At 45.2% G+C, this 24,189-nt stretch overlaps 4 protein-coding genes across 4 annotated transcripts; 2 read left to right on the top strand and 2 right to left on the bottom strand.

Annotated features, from left to right (window-relative positions):
- Positions 1 to 1,312: 1,312 nt before the first annotated feature.
- On the top strand, positions 1,313 to 2,109 carry LOC311147191 (dynein axonemal heavy chain 17-like; the record flags this gene model as incomplete). The annotated part of the gene is made up of 2 exons (XM_084183828.1): positions 1,313 to 1,448; positions 1,525 to 2,109. The coding sequence occupies 2 exons, from the start codon at positions 1,313 to 1,315 to the stop codon at positions 1,770 to 1,772; spliced, it is 384 nt and encodes a 127-aa protein (XP_084039954.1). The 3' UTR covers positions 1,773 to 2,109.
- A 1,725-nt stretch (positions 2,110 to 3,834) lies between these two features.
- Positions 3,835 to 14,015, top strand: LOC311146945 (dynein axonemal heavy chain 11-like; the record flags this gene model as incomplete). The annotated part of the gene is made up of 12 exons (XM_084183559.1): positions 3,835 to 4,066; positions 4,198 to 4,325; positions 4,518 to 4,655; positions 4,748 to 4,837; positions 11,930 to 12,121; positions 12,262 to 12,381; positions 12,457 to 12,699; positions 12,813 to 12,995; positions 13,106 to 13,221; positions 13,306 to 13,418; positions 13,551 to 13,691; positions 13,768 to 14,015. 12 exons carry the CDS (start codon positions 3,835 to 3,837, stop codon positions 14,013 to 14,015), a joined length of 1,944 nt encoding a protein of 647 aa, XP_084039685.1.
- LOC311146481 (cyclin-dependent kinase 5 activator 1-like) lies at positions 6,284 to 7,251 on the bottom strand (the record flags this gene model as incomplete). Its single annotated transcript, XM_084182988.1, has 1 exon — positions 6,284 to 7,251. The coding sequence occupies one exon, from the start codon at positions 7,249 to 7,251 to the stop codon at positions 6,292 to 6,294; it is 960 nt and encodes a 319-aa protein (XP_084039114.1). The 3' UTR covers positions 6,284 to 6,291.
- An 890-nt stretch (positions 14,016 to 14,905) lies between the features above and the next one.
- LOC311146944 (mitogen-activated protein kinase kinase kinase 20-like) lies at positions 14,906 to 23,627 on the bottom strand (the record flags this gene model as incomplete). Its single annotated transcript, XM_084183558.1, has 12 exons — positions 23,315 to 23,627; positions 21,757 to 21,844; positions 20,853 to 20,954; positions 20,531 to 20,596; positions 20,312 to 20,340; positions 20,070 to 20,207; positions 19,883 to 19,969; positions 18,198 to 18,272; positions 17,285 to 17,391; positions 15,968 to 16,106; positions 15,521 to 15,745; positions 14,906 to 15,010 (listed from the first exon to the last, which is right to left on the bottom strand). Exons 1-12 carry the CDS (start codon positions 23,471 to 23,473, stop codon positions 14,906 to 14,908), a joined length of 1,320 nt encoding a protein of 439 aa, XP_084039684.1. The 5' UTR covers positions 23,474 to 23,627.
- Positions 23,628 to 24,189: the final 562 nt, after the last annotated feature.

Here is a 24,189-nt window from a genome sequence, read left to right as displayed (position 1 = left end):
ACCTGGGGGCGGCCCGTCAGGAAGTCCAGGATCCAGTTGCAGAGGGAGATGTTTAGTCCCAGGATCCTTAGCTTAGTGATGAGCTTAGAGGGCACTATGGTGTTGAATGCTGAGCTGTAGTCAATGAATAGCATTCTCACGTAGGTGTTCCTCTTGTCCAGGTGGGAAAGGGCAGTGTGGAGTGCGATAGAGATTGCATCATCTGTGGATCTGTTGGGGCGGTATGCACATTGGAGTGGGTCTAGGGTTTCTGGGATAATGCTGTTGATGTGAGCCATGACCAGCCTTTCAAAGCACTTCATGGCTACAGACGTCAGTGCTACGGGTCAGTAGTCATTTAGGCAGGTTATCTTAGAGTCCTTGGGCACGGGGACTATGGTGGTCTGCTTGAAACATGTTGGGTTTACAGACTCAGTCAGGGACATGTTGAAAATGTCAGTGAAGACACTTGCCAGTTGGTCAGCACATGCTCGGAGTACACGTCCTGGTAATCCGTCTGGCCCTGCGGCCTTGTGAATGTTGACCTGCTTAAAAGTCTTACTCACATCGGCTACGGAGAGCGTGATCACATAGTCATCCGGAACAGCTGGTGCTCTCATGCATGCTTCAGTGTTGCTTGCCTCGAAGCGAGCATAGAAGTGGTTTAGCTCGTCTGGTAGGCTTGTGTCACTGGGCAGCTCGCGGCTGTGCTTCCCTTTGTAGTCTGTAATAGTTTTCAAGCCCTGCCACATCCGACGAGCGTCAGAGCCAGTGTAGTATGATTCAATCTTAGACCTGTATTGACTCTTTGCCTGTTTGATGGTTCGTCGGAGGTCATAGCGGGATTTCTTATAAGCGTCCGGGTTAGAGTCCCGTTCCTTGAAAGCGGCAGCTCTACCCTTTAGCTCAGTGCGGATGTTTCCTGTAATCCATGGCTTCTGGTTGGGGTATGTACGTACGGTCACTGTGGGGACGACATCATCGATGCACTTATTGATGAAGCCAGTGACTGATGTGGTGTACTCCTCAATGCTGTCTGAAGAATCCCGGAACATGTTCCAGTCTGTGCTAGCAAAACAGTCCTGTAGCTTAGCATCTGCGTCATCTGACCACTTTTTTATTAACCGAGTCACTGGTGCTTCCTGCTTTAGTTTTTGCTTATAAGCAGGAATCAGGAGGATAGAGTTATGGTCAGATTTGCATACACGCACATCCCCCTACACACTTACAAACAACATACCCAACCAACTTATGTTGTAACTGTCAGTTGCCTCTTGGTATTCTCTGTTCAGTGGAATTATTTGCTCAACTACCCTCTCTCCCTCCAGCGGTGATGCAGTCTCTGGCTCGTAAGAATGAGTGGCCGTTAGATAAGATGAACCTGACTGTGGATGTGACTAAGAAATTTAAGGAAGAGTTCAACCAGCCTGCCAGAGAGGGAGCATACGTATACGGACTATACATGGAAGGTATACACTCCTCTCCTTCTCATGAACACATACATCCTAGTTCATTTATCTTCATTTTCCCCTCTTTGTCCCATAGGTGCAAGATGGGACACTCAGGGTGGGGTGATCACTGAGGCTCGTCTGAAGGAGTTAACCCCCTCCATGCCAGTCATCTCAGTCCGAGCCGTACCTAACGACAGACAGGAGACGCGTAACATCTATGAGTGTCCCCTGTACAAGACCAAGCTGAGAGGAACCACTTATGTCTGGACCTTCAGCCTCAAGACCAGAGAGAGACCAGCCAAGTGGGTACTGGCTGGGGTGGCACTGCTGCTCAGTGTGTGAGCTGTCAGGGTAGGAACTCTGCTTGTGAGAGAAATGAGGTGAAGGTGGAGAAGGATGAGGGGCCTGATGCTCTACAAGACTGTTGGTTAAAAAGGGCTTTTTTGAGGTTGGAAAGAGTCAAGGTAGTTTTTTCTTTAGTTATTCGTAGGGTGTGTATTTTCTGCATTATGTTGCTAAGTGAGAGAAAAGTTATTTTATGTAAAATACGCATGTTTTACTACATATCCCTCAAACCAGGTTTCATGCTGCTATTGAAATATAAAAGGAATTTGTATAGTACTGTTTTAGCACCTGAAAGCTATATGAAAATGTATAAAGCTATATTAAGTTTTTTCATATGAATTAGTATGAATATATCTGTATTTTTCTGAATTTATTGAAAAACAATACAGTACAAGCTGCAAAATAGTTTCACACATTTGATCACAGTAAGAACCCATTACTTCAAAGCTTATTATTTTGAACAAATCAACTGTATCGTCTAACAAGTGTACAAATCTAAAAGCAGAAAACATTGGATGGTACCCTTTACCTAGTCCTAGCATCTAAAAAGGAGTGGTGTTCAAGTGCTCTATGGTCTATGTAACACTTGTTAATATGGCACATCAGTTACATGTCACTTTAAAAGCTTCAATAGACTAGGGCCCGGTTTCCCAAAAGCATCCTAAGGCTAAGTTCATTGTTAGAACTTTATGGATGAACTTAGCCTTAGGATGCTTTTGGGAAACCGGGCCCAGAACAACATGACAGTTAGCAGGAGGAAATCCACACTGCTCATAATTCTTCACTATTATCCCCTACAGTCCTCACACACAGGGGCGTGTATACGTTTGGCTTCAATTAAAAAAGAAAATGACATAACAGAAACAAAATAGTGTTTGTGTGTTCTCCTAGTCACTGTCGTCGTCAGACCAGCCCAGGTCCATCATGTTCATGTCCAGCGTCGCGGCGGTGGCGGCCATATTGATTTTGGTTCCCTGTCGTACGCTGCAGGTCTTAGAAGAGTTCTGATTGGATGTTGTCCGCATGCTCACCTGTACCCCCGACCTCACCCCCTGACCTCTGACCCCTAACTCACTCCTGACCTTATGACTTATGACCCCAACATTAGCAAAGTCACCCCTGACCCCTACCACCCCCATGTTCATATTCATATCCATGTCCCCTATCCTCTCTATCCCCCCAATATCATCCAGAGAGAGCATATCCCCAAACCCAACCATACTCCCCCCACTCAGCTCCCTAAACATTGACTGCATCCTCCCTCCCTCCACACTCCCCCCCTCCACCACCCTCTCCTCCTTCGTTACCTCCCTCCATCCCTCTTGTCTCCCAGTCTCCCCCCATCCCCTCTCCTCCCTCTCTGTCTCCCCATCTACCTCTCCAATCCCACCCTGGAACCCCTTTAGCATGATTTGTAGCCTCCCCCCTTCCCCTAGCTCCAGCCGACCCCCTTCTATCCCTCCCTCCGTCCCCCTCTCCTTCTCTCTCTCCCCCCAGGTTACCTCTATCCCTCCATCCCCATCCGCCTCCCCAAGACTGCTTGAGAAGCCCCTAATCATGGACTGGAACCCACCTATCCCCCTGTCTATCCCTCCCTCCATCCCCCTCTCCCTCTCTCCGTTGCTGAGGGTTCTGATAAGGCAGGATATGTTGGCGCTGTTGGACTCCTGAGACTGAGAACGGAAGAACGACTCCGAGCTGATGCCTGATGCTATGGGGGAGAAGAACTGAAAGAGAGAAAGAGATGGGGGGGGCAGTTGAACACAACCCAGATGTCATCATTAACCACACTATAAATGTGTTGTTACTCTAGGGATGCGGGGCTTTGACACCATACAACATGACTGTTTCTAATATCTAAATCTCAAATAAGGTTGTAAAACAAATAGAAAATGTTTATGAATGAAGCATCATGGTCTTTGAAACCCGGCAAATATGTAGGCTACTCACAGGGGTGACATTGGACCTCTCCATCAATCTCTCCTCCCACAGTCTCAGTCTTCTCTCCCTCTCCTCTTCTCTCCCTCTCCTCTTCTCTCCCTCCATCCCCATCTTTTATATGTCTCTGGCAAATTATAATGACGATCAATCTCCCTCCACATACCCTCCCCTCGCTCTCGCGCACTCTCTTTCTGTCTGTAGGAACTTTGTGGAGGAGAAGTTGGGGGTGAAGTATACAGAGGGGAGGAAGACAGAGTTTGCTAAGTCCTTCAGAGAGAGTGGACCTGCCTCGTCTGTATTCTTCATCCTGTCTCCTGGAGTAGACCCTCTCAAAGACGTGGAGTCACTGGGTAACACTAAGACAACTAATTTTGTAATGTAAAGATCACTGTAAATCTGCATGAATATGACACATTAACATTTACATTTACGTCATTTAGCACACACACACACTGAGAAAATATTGTTTCCATGGTAACAGGCAGGAAGTTGGGGTTCACCATAGACCTGGGGAAACTCCACAATGTGTCTTTGGGTCAGGGTCAGGAGGCTGTGGCTGAGGTCGCCATGGAGATGGCTGCTAAGGAGGGACACTGGGTCATTTTACAGGTATGGCTATCCTGCTATATACTGTACATAAAACATAATTAATTCATTCATCATTGCATCCATCCATCCTTCCATCCATTCATTGTTTCATTAATCAATTTATTAGTTTGTTCGCGCTTACATTTGTTCATCCATCCATCCATTCATCCATTAATTAATTCATTCAGTCATTCATTCATTCATCTCTGTCAGAATATCCACCTGGTGGCTCGCTGGCTGGGGTCGTTGGAGAAGCTTCTGGAACGCTGCTGTGAGGGCAGTCACCAGGACTACAGAGTGTTTATTAGTGCTGAGCCTGCCCCCACACCACAGGAGCACATCATCCCTCAGGTACACACACACACATACACACACATGCATTTATAATAACACGGTGTGTTTTCCTAATTTAAAAGTGTGTTTGTTCTCCTCTCCTCACTCAGGGCATCCTGGAGAATGCCATCAAGATCACCAACGAGCCTCCCACTGGCATGCATGCCAACCTTCATGCTGCTCTGGACAACTTCGACCAGGTACAGGAATGTGTGTATTAATGTATGTCTGTCCACTGGTGTTAGGGATGGGCAATTGAAATTATTGTTCAAAATAATCTCATCAAATGTTTGATTCACACTTTATAATAATGTCCAGTAATAGATCATTTATAAGGCTATTATAAACAGTTCTCACTATTTACTAATTGCTGTTTCTACATTTGCAAATGTTAGTAAGCTATACATAGTTATTTATAAACTTTCAAATGAATTATTGGATAATTTATTAGATGTTTAATATAGACCCTTATAAAACATTTACTAATCATTAGTAAAGTACAGTGGTGTAAAGTAACTAAGTAAAAATAATTTGAAGTACTACTTTGAGGTATCTGTACTTTACTTGAGTTTTTATATTTTTTACAACTTTTACTTCTACTTGACTACATTCTGAAATAAAATATGTGCTCGTTACATTTCTAATGCTCAGGCAGGACAGCAAAACGGTCAAATTCATGTACTTATTAAGAAAAATGCATCCCTACTGCCTCTGATCTGGTTTGTAAAAGATTGTTGAACTGTGTCCCTGACTTCCCATAAATAAATAAAAAGAAAGGCAATTAGCATAATATAAGGAATTTGATATATAGCCTTTGCTTTCACTTTTGATACTTAAGTACATTTAAAACCAGATACTTTTAGACTTTTACTGAAGTAGTATTTTACTGGGTGACTTTCACTTTTACTTGAGTCATTTTCTTTACTTTTACTCAAGTTTTACTGAATTGGGTACTTTTTCCACCACTGGTAAAGTATTATCTCCACCAAGATCTCAAAATGACATGGAAAATATCAATTGTAAAATAATAAGGACACAACACTGGATGTTTAAGAGAATATATATAGCATTTTATTCCAAAACAGTCACACTGTTCGTTCAAGTTCATCAGAACCAATGGTCCTCAAACGAACCCCTGTCCCCCAGAACTGTCCAGTCCTGTGCTTGCTGTGGGGGAACATGGGTGTTCACTTCACAGTCTAAAGCGGCAGGGTTGCAGCTTGTCTGTTCAACCATGATCTGAGCACTAGCCCACTCACACAAGGGTGCCTCCTTCCCTCCCGTGGTAGAAAGTGCACATCTCACACAGTCAGAACAGTAGGCTGGTAGGCTGCAGCCTGTGTGATGTGAGCACTAGCACAGTCACTCGTGTGCCTCCAATCCTCCCGTGGTAGGCAGTGCACACGTCAGACAGTCAGCTGGTACAGTAGATAGTAAGCTACAGCCTCAGTCCTCTACACATTCATACCTACCGATTTGTGTTCTCTTTCAAGCCAAATTAACCCTCATATTAACCCTTAAAATCTATAAATCATATTTTCCCATCAAAGCTCACCCTCTACCCATTCCCTGAACCAATCCTCCTCCCTCCCATTTTGAAATGTCAGGCTATAGTAGGCCCCTCCCCTCCCCTGGCCCCTCTACCCTAGGTCCCTCACTGAGTGCTGTACACACCGCTGAGCAGGCGGCTCTTCTTCTCCTCCTTCTGGCTCTCGTTCTTCAGGTCAGCAAACATCTGGGAGAAGAAGTTAGGGTCTGTGTTCATCTGGAGCATCTTACCACTCATCAGCTTGGTGATGGACATGCAGCGGATCCAGAAGGTCTGCCTGCAGGTCTCCACCAGGAAGGGTCTCAGGGGGTAGGAGATCTGGTTGCCAATGTAGGAGCAGGTCGTGTAGAGGCAGGTAAGCAGCACGGCTTGCAGCTCATGCAAGGTGGCCACCTCGGAGGAGACCGCCTCGCGGCACAGCATGTAGAGGAAGACCACCATGGCCGGGTTGATGCAGCTCTGGTTCTGATAGCAGTTGACCAGCAGATAACAGTCAACCACCCGCAGCCACAGCTCCGGGTCCATGGAAGACATGTCCTGGATCAGGTAGCAGCGCCGGCACAGGAACTCACCCAGGCAGCGCAGCAGCTCGCCGGTAGTAGCATGGACCATCACCAGCCTCTTGGGCGTGTCGAGGTCCTGGACGATCACCGTCTGGGGCGTGTCGGGGGCCGTGTTGGAGTTGGTCAAAGGGGCCTTCTCGACCGACGAGGCGGCGTTGTTGGAGCTGTTGGCGATGGCTGGAGTGCTCTGGTACTGGGTGGACAGCTTGTCACAGGATTGAGACTTCTCCAGGGTGAGGGTGGACAAGTTGGAGGAGGACTGAGACTTCTCCAGGTTCTTGTTACTCAGATGGGCGATGTTGTTTTGGTTGGTGTTCTCGTGGGGGTGCACCTTCTTGGAGCCCTTCTTCTTCACTATCCACCTCCATGGCGAGTAGCGCTTCAGGGTCTTGTCTTTGCCGCTCTTACGGGTCTGGACTTCAAAGAAGTGGCCCACCGTGTCCGGCCCATCTTTGAAGTGGACTGCCTTCTCGCGGAGTGAGATAGACATTGCGGATCCCATGGTCAATAGTGCCTGTGGAAAACAAAATGCTTCAATATTAGCAAAATGAAATGCATGGCATCAGTTCAGTAGGCCTATCTAGCTCAGCTCTGGGTGTCTCCCAGATGGCAACCTATTCCCTATATAGTGCACTGCTTTTTACCAAGGCCTATAGGAGTCTGGTCAAAGTAGTGCAATATATAGGAAATAGGGTTCCACGTGGGACATAATCTAAATCAAAGAGTATTAAGCATAGACATTAGGGTTATGTGTTCATAAACATGAGCAATATAACATTTCAAAGCAAAACAAAAATATTACTCACTGATTTCAAGTTGATATGTGAAAAATTGTAAAGATAATTCAATATTTTCTTCGTTAATTGAAAGGTAAAGACGGGTTGTCCAGGTGCTTTGAGTTCAAGGCTGTTATGGTTGTGAACATCGGAATTGTCCAAGGTTCTGAAATCGAGCGTTCTGAAATTGTGTGTCCCCGTCGTAATAAAGAGGCATGTCATAGAGGCGATTTTGTGAAAGATTAAGTTTAATGTTGGCAAAAATAAATAAATAACACAAATAAATAAAGTCAGATTTTCGCCATGATAGAATTTGCCTCATATTTGCTATAGCCTAGCTCAATCCGTTGAAAACGAAATAATCTTTGAGTGACTGCTACGCTACAGCGTTATATTTATGGCCTCAATGGATGAATAACATGTATCTGCGAGTGTTTTGCATGGATCTCAATGGTCTGTCAAATTAAATTGGCACCTCTGTCAGGTGCGCGCTTATCTCGTTCACCACCAGACTATTCTTCCCCCTAAAGGGTGCGTTAGTCATTTCACTTTAGCAATCTACTCCGATAATGAGCATTTAGCCTAGGGACAAATAGGTGCTCGCCTATAATCGCTATTTGAAGTGGGGAGCATACAGGCCTACTTCTATGTCAGGACTGACTGAAGGACTAGCTTAAAATGCGTTATAGAAGTAGGCTAAATAGCCTTTTCGTGTAAAACGCAACATAAGAACCAGCAGTAGCTCAAATAAAAACGTCTAAAACTACACTCCAAAGTTATAAAAAAAGATATACCATACCAGTTAAAGGTTTGGACACACCTACTCATTCAAGGCTTTTTCTACATTGTAGAATAATAGTGAAGACATCAAAACTATGAAATAACACATATGGAATCATGTAGTAACCAAAAAAGTATTAAACACATAAAAATATATTTTATATTTGAGATTCTTCAAACACCGCTCTTGCTGCAGGTGATTCTCAGATCCACCTCTAGGCAGACGACACCATTTTGTATACATCTCGCCCTTCATTGGACACTGTGTTAACAAACCTCCAAACGAGCTTCAATGCCATACAACACAACTTCCGTAGCCTCCAACTGCTCTTAAACACAAGTAAAATGAAATGCATGCTCTTCACCCGCCCAAAGTCCCATATACTACCCACCACTGCGACCTGTATGCTCTTGTTGGCTGGTCCACACTACATATTCGTTGCCAAACCCACTGGCTCCAGGCCATCTATAAATCACTTCTAGGCAAATCCCCTCCTTATCTTAGCTTATCCTAATCTCTGAAGCTGGAGACACTTATCTAACTTCAAGCATCAGTTGTCAGACCACCTTACTGATCACTGCACCTGTACACAGCCCATCTGAAATTAGCCCACCCAACTACCTCATCCCCATATTGTTATTTATTTTGCTAATTTACACCCCAGTATCTCTTTTTGCACATTATCTCTTGTACATCTATAATTCCAGTGTTAATACTAATTGTAATTATTTTGCACTATGGCCTATTTATTGCCTTACCTCCATAACTTTCTACATTTGCACACACTGTATATATTTTCTGTAGTATTTTTGACTTTATGTTTTGTTTTACCCCATATGTAACTCTGTGTTGTTGTTTTTATTGCACTGCTTTGCTTTATCTTGGCCAGGTGGCAGTTGTAAATGAGAACTCGTTCTCAACTGGCTTACCTGGTTAAATAAAGGTGAAATTAAAAAAATTAAAAAACAGTTGCCTTGATGACAGCTTTGCACACTACTGGCTTCACCTAGAATGCTTTTCCAACAGTCTTGAAGGAGTTCCCACATATGCTGAGCACCTGTTGGCTGCTTTTCCTTCACTCTGTGGTCCGACTCATCCCAAACCATCTCAATTGGGTTGAGGTCGGGGGATTGTGGAGGCAAGGTCATCTGATGCAGCACTCTCATTCGTGGTAAAATAGTCCTTCCACAGGCTGGAGGTGTGTTGGTTCATTGTCCTGTTGAAAAACAAATTATAGTTCCACTAAGCCCAAACTAGATGGGATGGTGTATCGCTGCAGAATGTTGCGGTAGACATGCTGGTTAAGTGTGCCTTGAATTCTAAATAAATCACAGACAGTGTCACCAGCAAAGCACCCCCACACCATAACACCTCCTCCTACATGCTTACGGTGGGAAATACACATGCAGAGATCATCCGTTCACCCACACCACGTCTCATAAAGACACGGCAGTTGGAACCATACATCTCCAATTTGGACTCCAGACCAAAGGACAAATTTCCATCGGTCTAATGTCCACTGCTCGTGTTTCTTTGCCCAAGCAAGTCTCTTCTAATTATTGGTGTCCTTTAGTAGTGGTTTCTTTGCAGCAAATCGACCACAAAGGCCTGATTCACACAGTCTCCTCTGAACAGTTGATGTTGAGATGTGTCTGTTACTTGAACTCTGTGAAGCATTTATTTGGTCTGCAATTTCTGAGGCTGGTAACTCTATTTAACATATCCTCTGCAGCAGAGGTAACTCTGGGTCTTCCATTCCTGTGGCAGTCCTCATGAGAGCCAGTTTCATCATAGCACTTGATGGTTTTTGCGACTGCACTTGAAGAAACTTTCAAAGTTGTTGAAGTTTTCCGTATTGACTGACCTTCATGTCTTAAAGTAATGATGGACTGTCATTTCTCTTTGATTATTTGAGCTGTTCTTGCCATAATATGGACTTGGTCTTTTATCAAATAGGGCTATCTTACATTTTAGTCATTTAGCAGACGCTCTTATCCAGAGTGACTTACAGTTAGTGAATACATCTTTTTTTTATATATAATTGTAATATAATATGTAATATAATTGTAGAGAGAATGATTTATTTCAGCTTTTATTTCTTTCATCACATTCCCAGTGGGTCAGAAGTTTACATACACTCAATTAGTATTTGGTAGCATTGCCTTTAAATTGTTTAATTTGGGTCAAACATTTCGGGTATCCTTCCCACAATAAGTTGGGTGAATTTTGGCCCATTCCTCCTGACAGAGCTGGTGTAACTGAGTCAGGATTGTAGGCCTCCTTGCTCGCACACGCTTTTTCAGTTCTGCCCACACATTTTCTATAGGATTGATGTCAGGGCTTTGTGATGGCCACCCCAATACCTTGACTTTGTTGTCCTTAAGCCATTTTGCCACAACTTTGTAAGTACGCTTGGGGTCATTGTCCATTTGGAAGACTCATTTGTGACCAAACTTTAACTTCCTGACTGATGTCTTGAGATGTTGCTTCAATATATCAACATAATTTTCCTTCCTCATGATGCCATCTATTTTGTGAAGTGCACCAGTCCCTCCTGCAGCAAAGCACCCCCACAGCATGATGCTGCCACCTCCGTGCTTCACTTTTGGGATGGTGTTCTTCGGCTTGCAAGGTTCCCCTTTTTCCTCCAAACATAACGATGGTCATTATGGCCAAACAGTTCTATTTTTGTTTCATCAGACCAGAGGACATTTCTCAAAAAGTACAATCTTTGTCCCCATGTGCAGTTGCAAACCATAGTCTGGGTTTTTTATGGCGGTTTTGGAGCAGTGGCTTCTTCCTTGCTGCGCGGCCTTTAAGGTTATGTCGATATAGGACTCGTTTTACTGTGGATATAGATACTTTTGTACCTGTTTCCTCCAGCATCTTCACAAGGTCCTTTGCTGTTGTTCTGGGATTGATTTGCACTTTTCGCACCAAAGTACATTCATCTCTAGGAGACAAAACGCGTCTTCTTCCTGAGCGGTATGACAGCTGCGTGGTCCCATGGTGTTTATACTTGCGTACTATTGTTTGTACAGATGAACGTGGCACCTTTAGGCGCTTGGAAATTGCTCCCAAGGATGAACCAGACTTGTGGAGGTCTATAATTTTTATTCTGAGGTCTTGGCTGATTTCCTTTGATTTTCCCACGATGTCAAGCAAAGAGGCACTGAGTTTGAAGGTAGGCCTTGAAATACATCAACAGGTACACCTCCAATTGACTCAAATGATGTCAATTAGCCTATCAGAAGCTTCTAAAACCATGACATCATTATCTGGAATTTTCCAAGCTGTTTAAAGGCACAGTCAACTTAGTATATGTAAACTTCTGACACACTGGAATTGTGATACAGTGAATTATAAGTGAAATAATCTGTCTGTAAACAATTGTTGGAAAAATTACTTGTGTCATGCACATATTAGAAGTCCTAACCGACTTGCCAAAACTATAGTTTGTTAAAAGGAAATGGGAGTGGTTGAAAAACTAGTTTTAATGTCTAGTGTATGTAAACTTCCGACTTCAACTGTATATTATCAATATCCCACAAACTCCTTCCACAACCACCCTCGCTCTCTCTCTCTCTCGCTCTCTCTCTCTCTCTCTGTCTATCTCTCTGTAGGACATATTGGATCAGTGCAGTAGAGAGCAGGAGTTTAAGACCATCCTGTTCTCTCTGTGTTATTTTCATGCCTGTGTGGCTGAGAGGCGTAAGTTCGGTCCTCAGGGTTGGAACAGGAAATACCCCTTTAACACTGGAGACCTCACCATCTCTGTCAACGTGCTCTACAACTACCTGGAGGCCAACTCACAGGTCACTGTTTACCGTGGTATAGTGATCAGGATGGTGATGATCATGACTGTATTGATGATTGATGATGTTTATATTGATGATGATGATGAGTCATTGTTCATGTATTTTGTGTGTGCGTGTGTGTGCTTGCGCATGTTTAGGTGCCGTGGGAGGACTTGCGCTATCTGTTTGGAGAGATCGTGTATGGAGGTCACATCACAGACGACTGGGACAGAAGACTCTGTAGAACCTACCTGGAGGAATATATGCAGCCCAACCAGGTGTGTGTGTGTGTTACGATTGTGATGATAGTGTTAAAAATAAACCTACACCCTTTCCATCCTGTTTCTCACCAGTTTGACAGGAAGTTGGCTCTGGCTCCGGGCTTTGTGGTTCCCTCCAACCTGGACTACCAGGGTTACCATGGTTACGTAGATGAGATGCTGCCCCACGAGAGCCCGGTGCATTATGGACTACACCCCAACGCAGAGATAGAGTTTCTGACGGTGACCTCTGATAACCTCTTCCACACACTGCTGGAGCTGCAGTCACCTGATTCTGTGATGGGAGAGGGGGCTTCACAGACCGTAGAGGAGAAGGTGTGTGTGAGAGACACACACACACACACACCAGGCATATTCATAACAGACACTCATAGCAGACACACACATACAGCGGACCCACACACACTCATCCCTCATCCTCCCTGCAGGTGAAGACCATCCTAGACGAGGTGTTGGAGAAGCTTCCAGAAGAGTACAACATGTCAGACATCACGTCTAAGACTGCTGAGAGATCACCATACATCCTGGTCTGCTTCCAGGAGTGTGAACGTATGAACACGCTCATCTACGAGATACGACGCTCACTCAAGGAGCTGGACCTGGGGCTGAAGGTGGGTTAGGGGCTAGGGGTCAGCTGGGAAATTAGACTAGGACTGATAGATGACATAAGGGTGAATTGGTAGTTGTCTCTCATAACAGTGATGTTTTTTTCTCCTTCCAGGGTGAGCTGGCTATCTCCTCAGAGATGGAGCAGATCCAGTCAGCTCTGTTCTTTGATAACGTCCCAGACACCTGGACCAAACTGGCCTACCCCTCCACTTACAGCCTGGCCCAGTGGTGAGTCACTGTGTGTACTCTCCCACTGTCCCAACGTGTACTTAAGATGATGTGTTGCTATGTGTGTGTGTGTGTGTTTACCAGGTATAATGACGTGTTGCTGCGCTGTAGAGAGCTGGACAGCTGGACACAGGACCTGGCTCTGCCCACCGTCGTCTGGCTGTCTGGACTCTTTAACCCACAGTCCTTCTTAACAGGTAACATACACGCACATCCCCCTACACACTTACAAACAACATACCCAACCAACTTATGTTGTAACTGTCAGTTGCCTCTTGGTATTCTCTGTTCAGTGGAATTATTTGCTCAACTACCCTCTCTCCCTCCAGCGGTGATGCAGTCTCTGGCTCGTAAGAATGAGTGGCCGTTAGATAAGATGAACCTGACTGTGGATGTGACTAAGAAATTTAAGGAAGAGTTCAACCAGCCTGCCAGAGAGGGAGCATACGTATACGGACTATACATGGAAGGTATACACTCCTCTCCTTCTCATGAACACATACATCCTAGTTCATTTATCTTCATGTTTCCCTCTTTGTCCCATAGGTGCAAGATGGGACACTCAGGGTGGGGTGATCACTGAGGCTCGTCTGAAGGAGTTAACCCCCTCCATGCCAGTCATCTCAGTCCGAGCCGTACCTAACGACAGACAGGAGACGCGTAACATCTATGAGTGTCCCCTGTACAAGACCAAGCTGAGAGGAACCACTTATGTCTGGACCTTCAGCCTCAAGACCAGAGAGAGACCAGCCAAGTGGGTACTGGCTGGGGTGGCACTGCTGCTCAGTGTGTGAGCTGTCAGGGTAGTAACTCTGCTTGTGAGAGAAATGAGGTGAAGGTGGAGAAGGATGAGGGGCCTGATGCTCTACAAGACTGTTGGTTAAAAAGGGCTTTTTTGAGGTTGGAAAGAGGCAAGGTAATTTTTTCTTTAGTTATTCGTAGGGTGTGTATTTTCTGCATTATGTTGCTAAGTGTGAGAAAAGTTATTTTATGTAAAATACGCATGTTTTACTACATATCCCTCAAGCCAGGTTTCATGCTGCTATTGAAATATAAAAGGAATTTGTATAGTACTGTTTTAGCACCTGAAAGCTATATGAAAATGTATAAAGCTATATTAAGTTTTTTCATATGAATTAGTATGAATATATCTGTATTTTTCTGAATTTATTGAAAAACAATACAGTACAAGCTGCAAAATAGTTTCACACATTTGATCACAGTAAGAACCCATTACTTCAAAGCTTATTATTTTGAACAAATCAACTGTATCGTCTAACAAGTGTACAAATCTAAAAGCAGAAAACATTGGATGGTACCCTTTACCTAGTCCTAGCATCTAAAAAGGAGTGGTGTTCAAGTGCTCTATGGTCTATGTAACACTTGTTAATATGGCACATCAGTTACATGTCACTTTAAAAGCTTCAATAGACTAGGGCCCGGTTTCCCAAAAGCATCCTAAGGCTAAGTTCATTGTTAGAACTTTATGGATGAACTTAGCCTTAGGATGCTTTTGGGAAACCGGGCCCAGAACAACATGACAGTTAGCAGGAGGAAATCCACACTGCTCATAATTCTTCACCATTATCCCCTACAGTCCTCACACACAGGGGCGTGTATACGTTTGGCTTCAATTAAAAAAGAAAATGACATAACAGAAACAAAATAGTGTTTGTGTGTTCTCCTAGTCACTGTCGTCGTCAGACCAGCCCAGGTCCATCATGTTCATGTCCAGCGTCGCGGCGGTGGCGGCCATATTGATTTTGGTTCCCTGTCGTACGCTGCAGGTCTTAGAAGAGTTCTGATTGGATGTTGTCCGCATGCTCACCTGTACCCCCGACCTCACCCCCTGACCTCTGACCCCTAACTCACTCCTGACCTTATGACTTATGACCCCAACATTAGCCATGTCACCCCTGACCCCTACCACCCCCATGTTCATATTCATATCCATGTCCCCTATCCTCTCTATCCCCCCAATATCATCCAGAGAGAGCATATCCCCAAACCCAACCATACTCCCCCCACTCAGCTCCCTAAACATTGACTGCATCCTCCCTCCCTCCACACTCCCCCCCTCCACCACCCTCTCCTCCTTCGTTACCTCCCTCCATCCCTCTTGTCTCCCAGTCTCCCCCCATCCCCTCTCCTCCCTCTCTGTCTCCCCATCTATCTCTCCAATCCCACCCTGGAACCCCTTTAGCATGATTTGTAGCCTCCCCCCTTCCCCTAGCTCCAGCCGACCCCCTTCTATCCCTCCCTCCGTCCCCCTCTCCTTCTCTCTCTCCCCCCAGGTTACCTCTATCCCTCCATCCCCATCCGCCTCCCCAAGACTGCTTGAGAAGCCCCTAATCATGGACTGGAACCCACCTATCCCCCTGTCTATCCCTCCCTCCATCCCCCTCTCCCTCTCTCCGTTGCTGAGGGTTCTGATAAGGCAGGATATCTTGGCGCTGTTGGACTCCTGAGACTGAGAACGGAAGAACGACTCCGAGCTGATGCCTGATGCTATGGGGGAGAAGAACTGAAAGAGAGAAAGAGATGGGGGGGCAGTTGAACACAACCCAGATGTCATCATTAACCACACTATAAATGTGTTGTTACTCTAGGGATGCTGGGCTTTGACACCATACAACATGACTGTTTCTAATATCTAAATCTCAAATAAGGTTGTAAAACAAATAGAAAATGTTTATGAATGAAGCATCATGGTCTTTGAAACCCGGCAAATATGTAGGCTACTCACAGGGGTAACATTGGACCTCTCCATCAATCTCTCCTCCCACAGTCTCAGTCTTCTCTCCCTCTCCTCCAGCTCCTTCTCTTTGGTACTCAGGTCTCTCTCCAGCCTCCGCAACCTCTCCAACGTAGCATCTATCTCACACCTACAGAGAGGAGACCTACTGTTAATCATATGCCCATGTCCCTTCCCTTGGTCTGTGGTCATCAATGCTAATGTTAGAAATTAGTGGCAGTGGCTTAGTAAACTTTTATCAAGGTAAGTCATTTTCCTTTTAAGAGACAGTATGGGATCGAGTTGCTCTGTTTTGAAAGCGCTGTAATCTGAAACCTAGCAGTTGTCTCGTACTGCCAGTTTATTCCAGCATGTGGCACTGTTTAGTCTATGATATAAAGGGACATAATGGAATGCTCTCTCGCGCGCTCACACACACAAACACCAGCAGCTCTCACAGCACCTAAATAAACACAGACATCTGACGCAAGGACATATCTCCCTCCCCCTCAACTTTTCCCTCTTTCCCTCTCTTTAAACTCCTCCCCCTCTCCAACCCCCAATCCCACTCCTCGCCTCTCCCTACTTCTCTCCACCTCTCCTCTTCACAATGTTTCCCCTCCCTCTATTACTAAACCTCCCTCCCTCCCTCCCTCTTCCCCTCGATTCCCCCTCACGCTCTCCCTCCCTCTCTCACCCAGATCTTTCCACCCATTCTCCATACCTCCCTCATAATTGATTATCTTGCCACACTCATGTCAAACACAAACAGAATCTGTCACCCTCTCCCCCCTCCTCCTTTCTCTACTCCTTGTTGTCTCTCTTCGTTCTCGCTCAGTTTGTATATTTCACATGCACTCTTTACATTTCTGCCCCCCTCTATACAGCACCCTCTCCCCTCTTTTTCCCGTACTTGACTTCTAGCTGCCCCCTAAATGCTTATTTTGTGAACTCTCTCGCTCTCTCTCGCTCTGGTAGAAACAGGCTAAGTAGAGGAATCTCCTACATGGATAGGTACCATAGTCTTATTATAGACCAAAGCCAACGAGCCAGCAGGGTCATGCATTCAGCTTCTCTCCTGAGACACACACACACATAAACACACACTGGGGCCTCTTGTTAAGTTGTGAGTGTATACAGTGAGCCCTGCTCTCTGTCCTGTGTCTGGCTGCAGAAAGTTGGAGCTTAAACAATCCAGACTGCTTACTCTACCACCTGTATATGACATACATTACACACACACACACACACACACACACACACACACACACGTCTGAAACAGAGCCCCACACACACACACACACACACACACACAAACTGTAATTGTACCTCCACTGGTCCTTGTTGTGTAGGAAGGAGTTACACTGTTCTGGTAGTCTGCTGTCTTTAGACATGGTCTCCAGAGTCCCCAACACCTGCTTAAACACTGGACGCTCCTAGAAAACACATACACTTTTGATATCTTTCAACTAAGACTCAAATTGAATTGTAGTCTGCACACAGCCAACTTAGCACATTAGGACTTTATCTATAGTTCAGGCTTCTGTAACAGTTCATAGTGAGCTAGCCTTGAGAGCTCAGGGTCAAGACCAGCTGCTCGGGTGTCCAACTCTGGCCCTGGAGAACTACACTGAGTGTACAAAACATTAGGAACACCTGCTCTTTTCATGATATGGACTGACCAGGTGAAAGCTATGATCCCTTATTGATGTCACCTGTTAAATTCACTACAATCAGTGTAGATGAAGGGGAGGAGACAGGTTAAAGAATAATTTTCAAGCCTTGAGACAATTGAGACATGGATTGTGTATGTGTGCCATTCAGAGGATGAATGGGCGGGACAAAAGATTTAAGTGCCTTTGAACGGGGAATGGTAGAAGGTGCCAGGCGCACCGGTTTGAGTGTGTCAAGAACTGCAACGTTGCTGGGTTTTTCATGCTCAACAGTTTCCAGTGTGTATCAAGAATGGTCCACCACCCAAAGGACATCCAGCCAACTTGACACAACTGTGGGAAGCATTGGAGTCAACATGGGCCAGCATCCCTGTGGAACACTCGACACCTTGTAGAGTCCGTGCCCCGACAAACTGAGGCTGTTCTGAGTGCAAAAGGGGGTGCAACTCAATATTAGGAGCGTGTTCCTAATGTTTTGTACACTCAGTGTATAGGGTGTGCAGGATTTGGCATCTCCAGAGCCAGATATGGAGATGATTGTGTGGTAGCCCTGACCTTTGCCCTCTCACCTTTGGTTCGGCCTGCCAGCACTTCTTCATCAGGTCAGCGAAGCTAGGCGGACAACTGGTGGGGATGGTCAGCCTCTGGAACACACACACACACCCACTCAGAGGAATATTACACTCATAGGAACACACTCACAATATGAAGTAGGAAATGCTGAGGCTCCCCCATTAAAATGTAGTCTTAGAGGGGATACAGTCCCCGATCAGCAGGGAGTTGAACCAGTAACCCATCAGTTACAGTATAATGTCAACTGTGCCTTTAAATTCCAGTGGGGGGGGGGGGGGGGGGGGGGGGGGGGGGGGCATTACATAGCAACAGCAGGTTATAGCAGCGTTTCCCAACCCTGGTCCTCGTACCCCCAACAGTACACATTGTTATTGTAACCCTGGACAAGCATACCTGATTCAACTTGTCAAGTAATCATCAAGCCCTCAATGAGTTGAATGAGGTGTGTTTGTCAAGGGCTACAATTAAACTGTGTACTGTTGGGGGTAGTCGAGGACCAGGGTTGGGAAACATTGGGTTATAGGATACATCCACTGAGAAGGGCAGGGGGATATGGAAACAGTTTCCTCTGGGGGGGGATTAAAACTGAAATAAATCTCTCTCAGTAACGGTTAGTATAATGGTCACCCCCCCCCCCCCCTTCTCCCTCTCTCTCGCTCTGGTTATTTAGGGACTACTATTGGACCCCATCCAAAAGTATGCTAGGATACTCAGGAATCATGTTCTCAGATCTCTATGGGTGACAGTACACTATTACTGGAATACACACAGTTGGAACCCCCTTCCACACGCACGCACAAACACAGTATAACCAATGCTTCATTTGAGCCGGATCCTGCTGGAACAGGATCTGGCACTTCTCAGTTATGGACTGTTTCATTCCGGAACCTATTTGCCCGGATCAGGTACCTCTCCTAGCATGAAGAATAATTTTCACGGTTTGCAATGTAAAAAGTCCAATAAAAGCAATCAGTGTTAAAATCGAGTTGCCTCCTCTGTAATTCTCCTGCACCCTAAAAAAAAAGCGTAATGTGAAAACATGCCTGATATTCTAAGAATTGATTGATGTTGAGTCAGTTTATGGTTTGCGCAACATTGTAGCCTAGAGATAGACTAACGCATGGCCGTTGCGGTGGTGAGAGAGAGAAGCGCGCCTGAATCTCTCACATAACTAGATTGAGATTCACTGAAATGAAATAATTCAGAATAACACACCAGGAGTAGGCCTATAATTTAGCCACAGAGGATCAAGAGCTTTCTTATTTCGTTTTTGCCTAGCTGTGGATTGTGTGTAGCCAAGGCATAGTCTATAGTCGGGAATGTGCAGCAAATCTGTCAGTGAACAAATTAAGCACGGAGTATAACCCCCTACACACACACACACACACACACACACAGTAAAACTACACGTCCTGGCCTAGCTCCACAGCAGAGTATCCATGCCTTACAAGAGCAGAGAGCTGACATCAACCCTAAAAATACCCCTTACCCTCCTCACAGCGGAAAGCATGAGAGCATCACATTGTTACTCTAGCTCTGTGTGTGTTGCTTGTTCAGTGTTGTGTTTGTTTTATGTTTGGTATTGCATATGACCGTCTTTTATTTGTGAGTGAACCTGAGCCCCTTGAAGCTCTTAACTATTCCTAAAATCAGAACAACGTGTCTTTGGATGTGTGGGTACCTCTTGTTTCTCCACAACAAGCCAAGCCACCTGCAGCCCCTCGAAGCCTTTAAATGGAACCTCCCGTGTCAGCATCTCCCATAGCACCTGGGAATGCACGCACATACACACAATGATACATTCAATATTTGGCTGAAAAACCACTTGACGTAGAAAATATTAAATGCCTCCCCTCCAGCACACACACCACGCCGTAGGAGTATGTATCACAGGTCTCTGATACAGGTAGGCTCTGTATTACTTCTGGGGCCATCCAGGGGAAGGTGCCCACCACGGTCATGTGGGTCGTGTGGGACTGGAACTTAGACGCTCCAAAATCACAGATCTGACAACGCACCAGGGAGAGAGACGGCATTGGGACACTTAGTTACAAAAGAATCATGGATGGATAAGTGGAACATACAATAACTGTTAGAGACCCTACTGTACCTTGAGCACTTTGTCTGCTGTCAGTACCACTGTATTGAGACACAAAGAGATGAGTCAGTGGGGGGGTTCTACTTGTGGTTTTTGCTTTCCCCAAGTATGAAACTATAGCCATTAGTTCACATCTGAAAATGATTAAGTAGCAGCAGTAGTGCGTGAAATGTTGGATGTCCTGGAGGGTAGATATACGTTTGGTTGCAGAGTGTGTGTGCGGTTGGTTACCGTTTCGTGACTTGAGGTCTCTGTGAATGACTTTGACTGGGGCTTCCGAGTGAAGATAGTGCATTCCTATTGGACAGAAACATTAAACATCCTCAGCCATGAACCAATAACAGACCAGCAAAATGTTAACAACTCGGCTAAACAATGGCTACCAGTCTCCAAACAAGTCACTGATCCTCACACCAGATGAGAATATGCTCCTATTGCCTTCTCATAGATGACAGAACTAAACCAAAGGGCTTAATTAGCATGCTAACGGTTCTCTAGGTACAGGGGAACTTAAAGACTTAAAACATGGGTCAATCTAACCCTCTGTCCTTACCTTTGGCTATCTGCATGGCCCAGGTCATGATTTGTTCCATGTCCATCTCCTCACTCTGTTCACTGGAGAGGTACTCATACAGAGAACCTCCGCCCGCATACTCTGTAGAGTAGATCACAACACGTACTGTAAACCAGGGTTCCCCAACTGGCGGCCCGCGGGCCGAATTTAGCCCACAGGTGATTTGGCGACCTCTCTCTTTGGTGGGCCTTTCCTCTTTAATTCTCTATTGCTCCTCTATTGTTCCTCAAGCGAGGGGGGAGGCCGATGACATCACATCAGACCCTCTCCTTGAATGCCCTACTCCTTGAAGTTTGCAGGTGTAAAAAAAAATAACTCTTTCGCTCACCGTTAAGTGTGTATACATTACTGTATTTATACTTGGGATATTGTTTTTCAACAAGAAAAGTTAAAAAATAACTGGAGTGTGTAACATAATGTCTCTCTAAAACCCAAGGACAGTTTACATGAAATATACAGTACAGTGTAGTGCAGAATAAACACTTAACTGCATAAATAAATAGCACATGCACACACACACACACACACACACACACACAGAGAGAGAACAGGGTTCGAGATCGTCCAACAATTTTCTTCCTGTCACTCACAACCTGAACTTATTTATCACAACGACTTGAGAAACGTCAAACACAGCTTAGCACATCAGGCTCACACACACACTGGGTAGTGTGTTCTGTAAGTCATATGGGCAGTGCTGTCACAGAGCTGATCTCAACCATATGACCACATGGAGTAGACACATAAAAACCTGGGTTAAGTTACAAATGTCCTGCCAGGAAACTCAGCGCACACACACACACACGCTCAGTGGCCTAAATGTTGATCATAGACCTGTGGTTCCATGTCCATCAGAAATGTGTATCAGGAAACACACACTGACCTGTGACGATGCCATAGTTGGGGGACTCCAGTACGGCACCATAGAATTGAATAATATTCTTATGACTGAGGCTACTCAGAATCTCAGCCTGGAGAGAGGGGTAAGGAGGAGAGAGCGTATGCACAGTATTTAACTTACAGTAAGAGTATGAGTCATAATTTAGAAATCCTATTAAAATTGCAGTGTTAGTAATCTAATTCCTAATTCTATGATAATGCATTTTGATACATTTTATTTAAGCAATCTGAGGGTTGTACAGAATGTATTTCTGCTATGCATCTGTGTACTGTATGAACTTCTTCACGCTAAGGTTAGGGTCAGAGCACTTAGGAACACAACGTCAACATGGCAAACATGCAATCAATCAACTCACTAACAGGCCGTATCTAGAACACAAACAACTTGTATCAACCTCTTACTAGATAGAGTCATGGAACATGATCATGTAACACAATCCAACTGTTTTGTAACCAAGCATCAAGGCTAGAGTTTCTCAAAGCAAAATTCCTGCAGAGTATGTGCATGCATACAAATCAAATCAAATTTTATTGGCCACATGCGCCGACTACAACAGGTGCAGACATTACAGTGAAATGCTTACTTACAGCCCTTAACCAACAGTGCATTTATTTAAATAAATAAAAAATAATAATAAAACAACAACAACAAAAAAAAGTGTTGAGAAAAAAAGAGCAGAAGTAAAATAAAGTGACAGTAGGGAGGCTATATATACAGGGGGGTACCGGTGCAGAGTCAATGTGCGGGGGCACCGGCTAGTTGAAGTAATATGTACATGTGGGTAGAGTTAAAGTGACTATGCATAAATAATTAACAGAGTAGCAGCAGCGTAAAAGGATGGGGTGGGGGGGCAGTGCAAATAGTCCGGGTAGCCATGATTAGCTGTTCAGGAGTCTTATGGCTTGGGGGTAGAAGCTGTTGAGAAGTGCCTGCAAACAGACGTGCCTGCAAACAGACACAAACATACATGTGTCTGTTTGCAGGCACGTGAATGTGCGTGTGCATGCGTGAGTGTGCACATGTGTGTGTGCATGTGATCAGCAGTGCCCCTGCCAGCATATGTACTAACAGTTATTCAGCCCTCGAGGGAGGAAGTCAGGGGGTTTTATGACAGTGTCACTGCCAGGCCACCATAACCCACAACAGGGTTTTCTGCTGGTTCGGGAACCAATTTATACTGGGTCACAACTTTAGACTGGGATGTGGCAGGACATAGTCTTTTGTTCATTGTGAAAAAAGGAGGGGCGTGTCCATGACCCAGAATTTGGTTAGGAATCACTGAACTGCAGTACTACACACACCTAAGAAATAGCTAGCCCATACCTTATTTCACACAATAGGAGTAGCCTATGTTATAAACAAATACTGTACTCCACAATGAGAGGAGTGTTTAAACCAAATCAACACACAGGCAACTGGAGAGAACTGGAGAGAGAACAGGAGAGAGCTGTCTCAAATCAAATGACTGGCATGGAGGAAAGGCATACCAAATCACTTGAGTGTGTGTGTGTGTGTGTGTGTGTGTGTGTCTCGGTCTTACCTCAGTCTCGATCTTGAGTAGTTTCTTCACGGCAACCTCTTTATCCTGAGATATCCAGTGTGCTCGGTACACACTCCCAAAGCTGCCCCCTCCACAGTTCTCATAGAACCGCAGGTCCTCATGTTTTATCTGGACAAACGACGAACTCAGAGACGACATGGCATACTGGCACACACACACACACTCGACGACAGCCGCTCTGAGTACACAGAGCAAACTGAGAGCGAGGGAACGGAGAGAGAGAAAGAGAGAAAAGGTAGGAGGGAGAATAAGTTTGATCACACCCGATAGCAGAATGGAGCGAGAGAATGAAGTGAGAGACAGCAGACAGCGAGAGTCTCTCAGTAAATGTAGTAAGACCTCATTCACTCCCTCATTCAGGCCAGGTGCTGAGGCGCCACCCTGTGGTGAGACTACAGAACACACACACTTGGATCGAGAAAGAGAGCGAGAGTTAGAGATAAGAGTGTGTGTGTGTGTGTTAATCACATTCTGTTCGCCTGCCTGTTCTCTGCTTTCCCAGTGTATGTATGGGGTGGATGTTCGGTGTGTGACCTCTTGCTGTCAGTTCAAATAAGGCTGCTAGCATTCAGGGCATGCATGGCATCACACACACAGGTCAGACACAATTCACAGGTCAGACACAGGGCTAGAGAACGATTCTTCTCTAGTCTGACAACCAACCCTGTCTCTCACTCACTCAGCAACTAAAAACACACTCCCACCACATACACCAGGAATGAGGGGGACAGTCACATCACCAGTCTGGAATGACCATGGTGACACGACCAACCAGGAACGACTTTGATGACATCATCAACTGGGGACAGAGAGGGTGACATCACTTTCATGGACAAAAACAGTGACCAAATCAG

Source organism: Coregonus lavaretus (genome assembly GCF_964263955.1).
Source record: "Coregonus lavaretus genome assembly, chromosome: 19".
NCBI classification, from domain to species: Eukaryota; Metazoa; Chordata; class Actinopteri; order Salmoniformes; family Salmonidae; genus Coregonus; species Coregonus lavaretus.
This window is presented reverse-complemented; position numbering and strand designations above follow the sequence as displayed.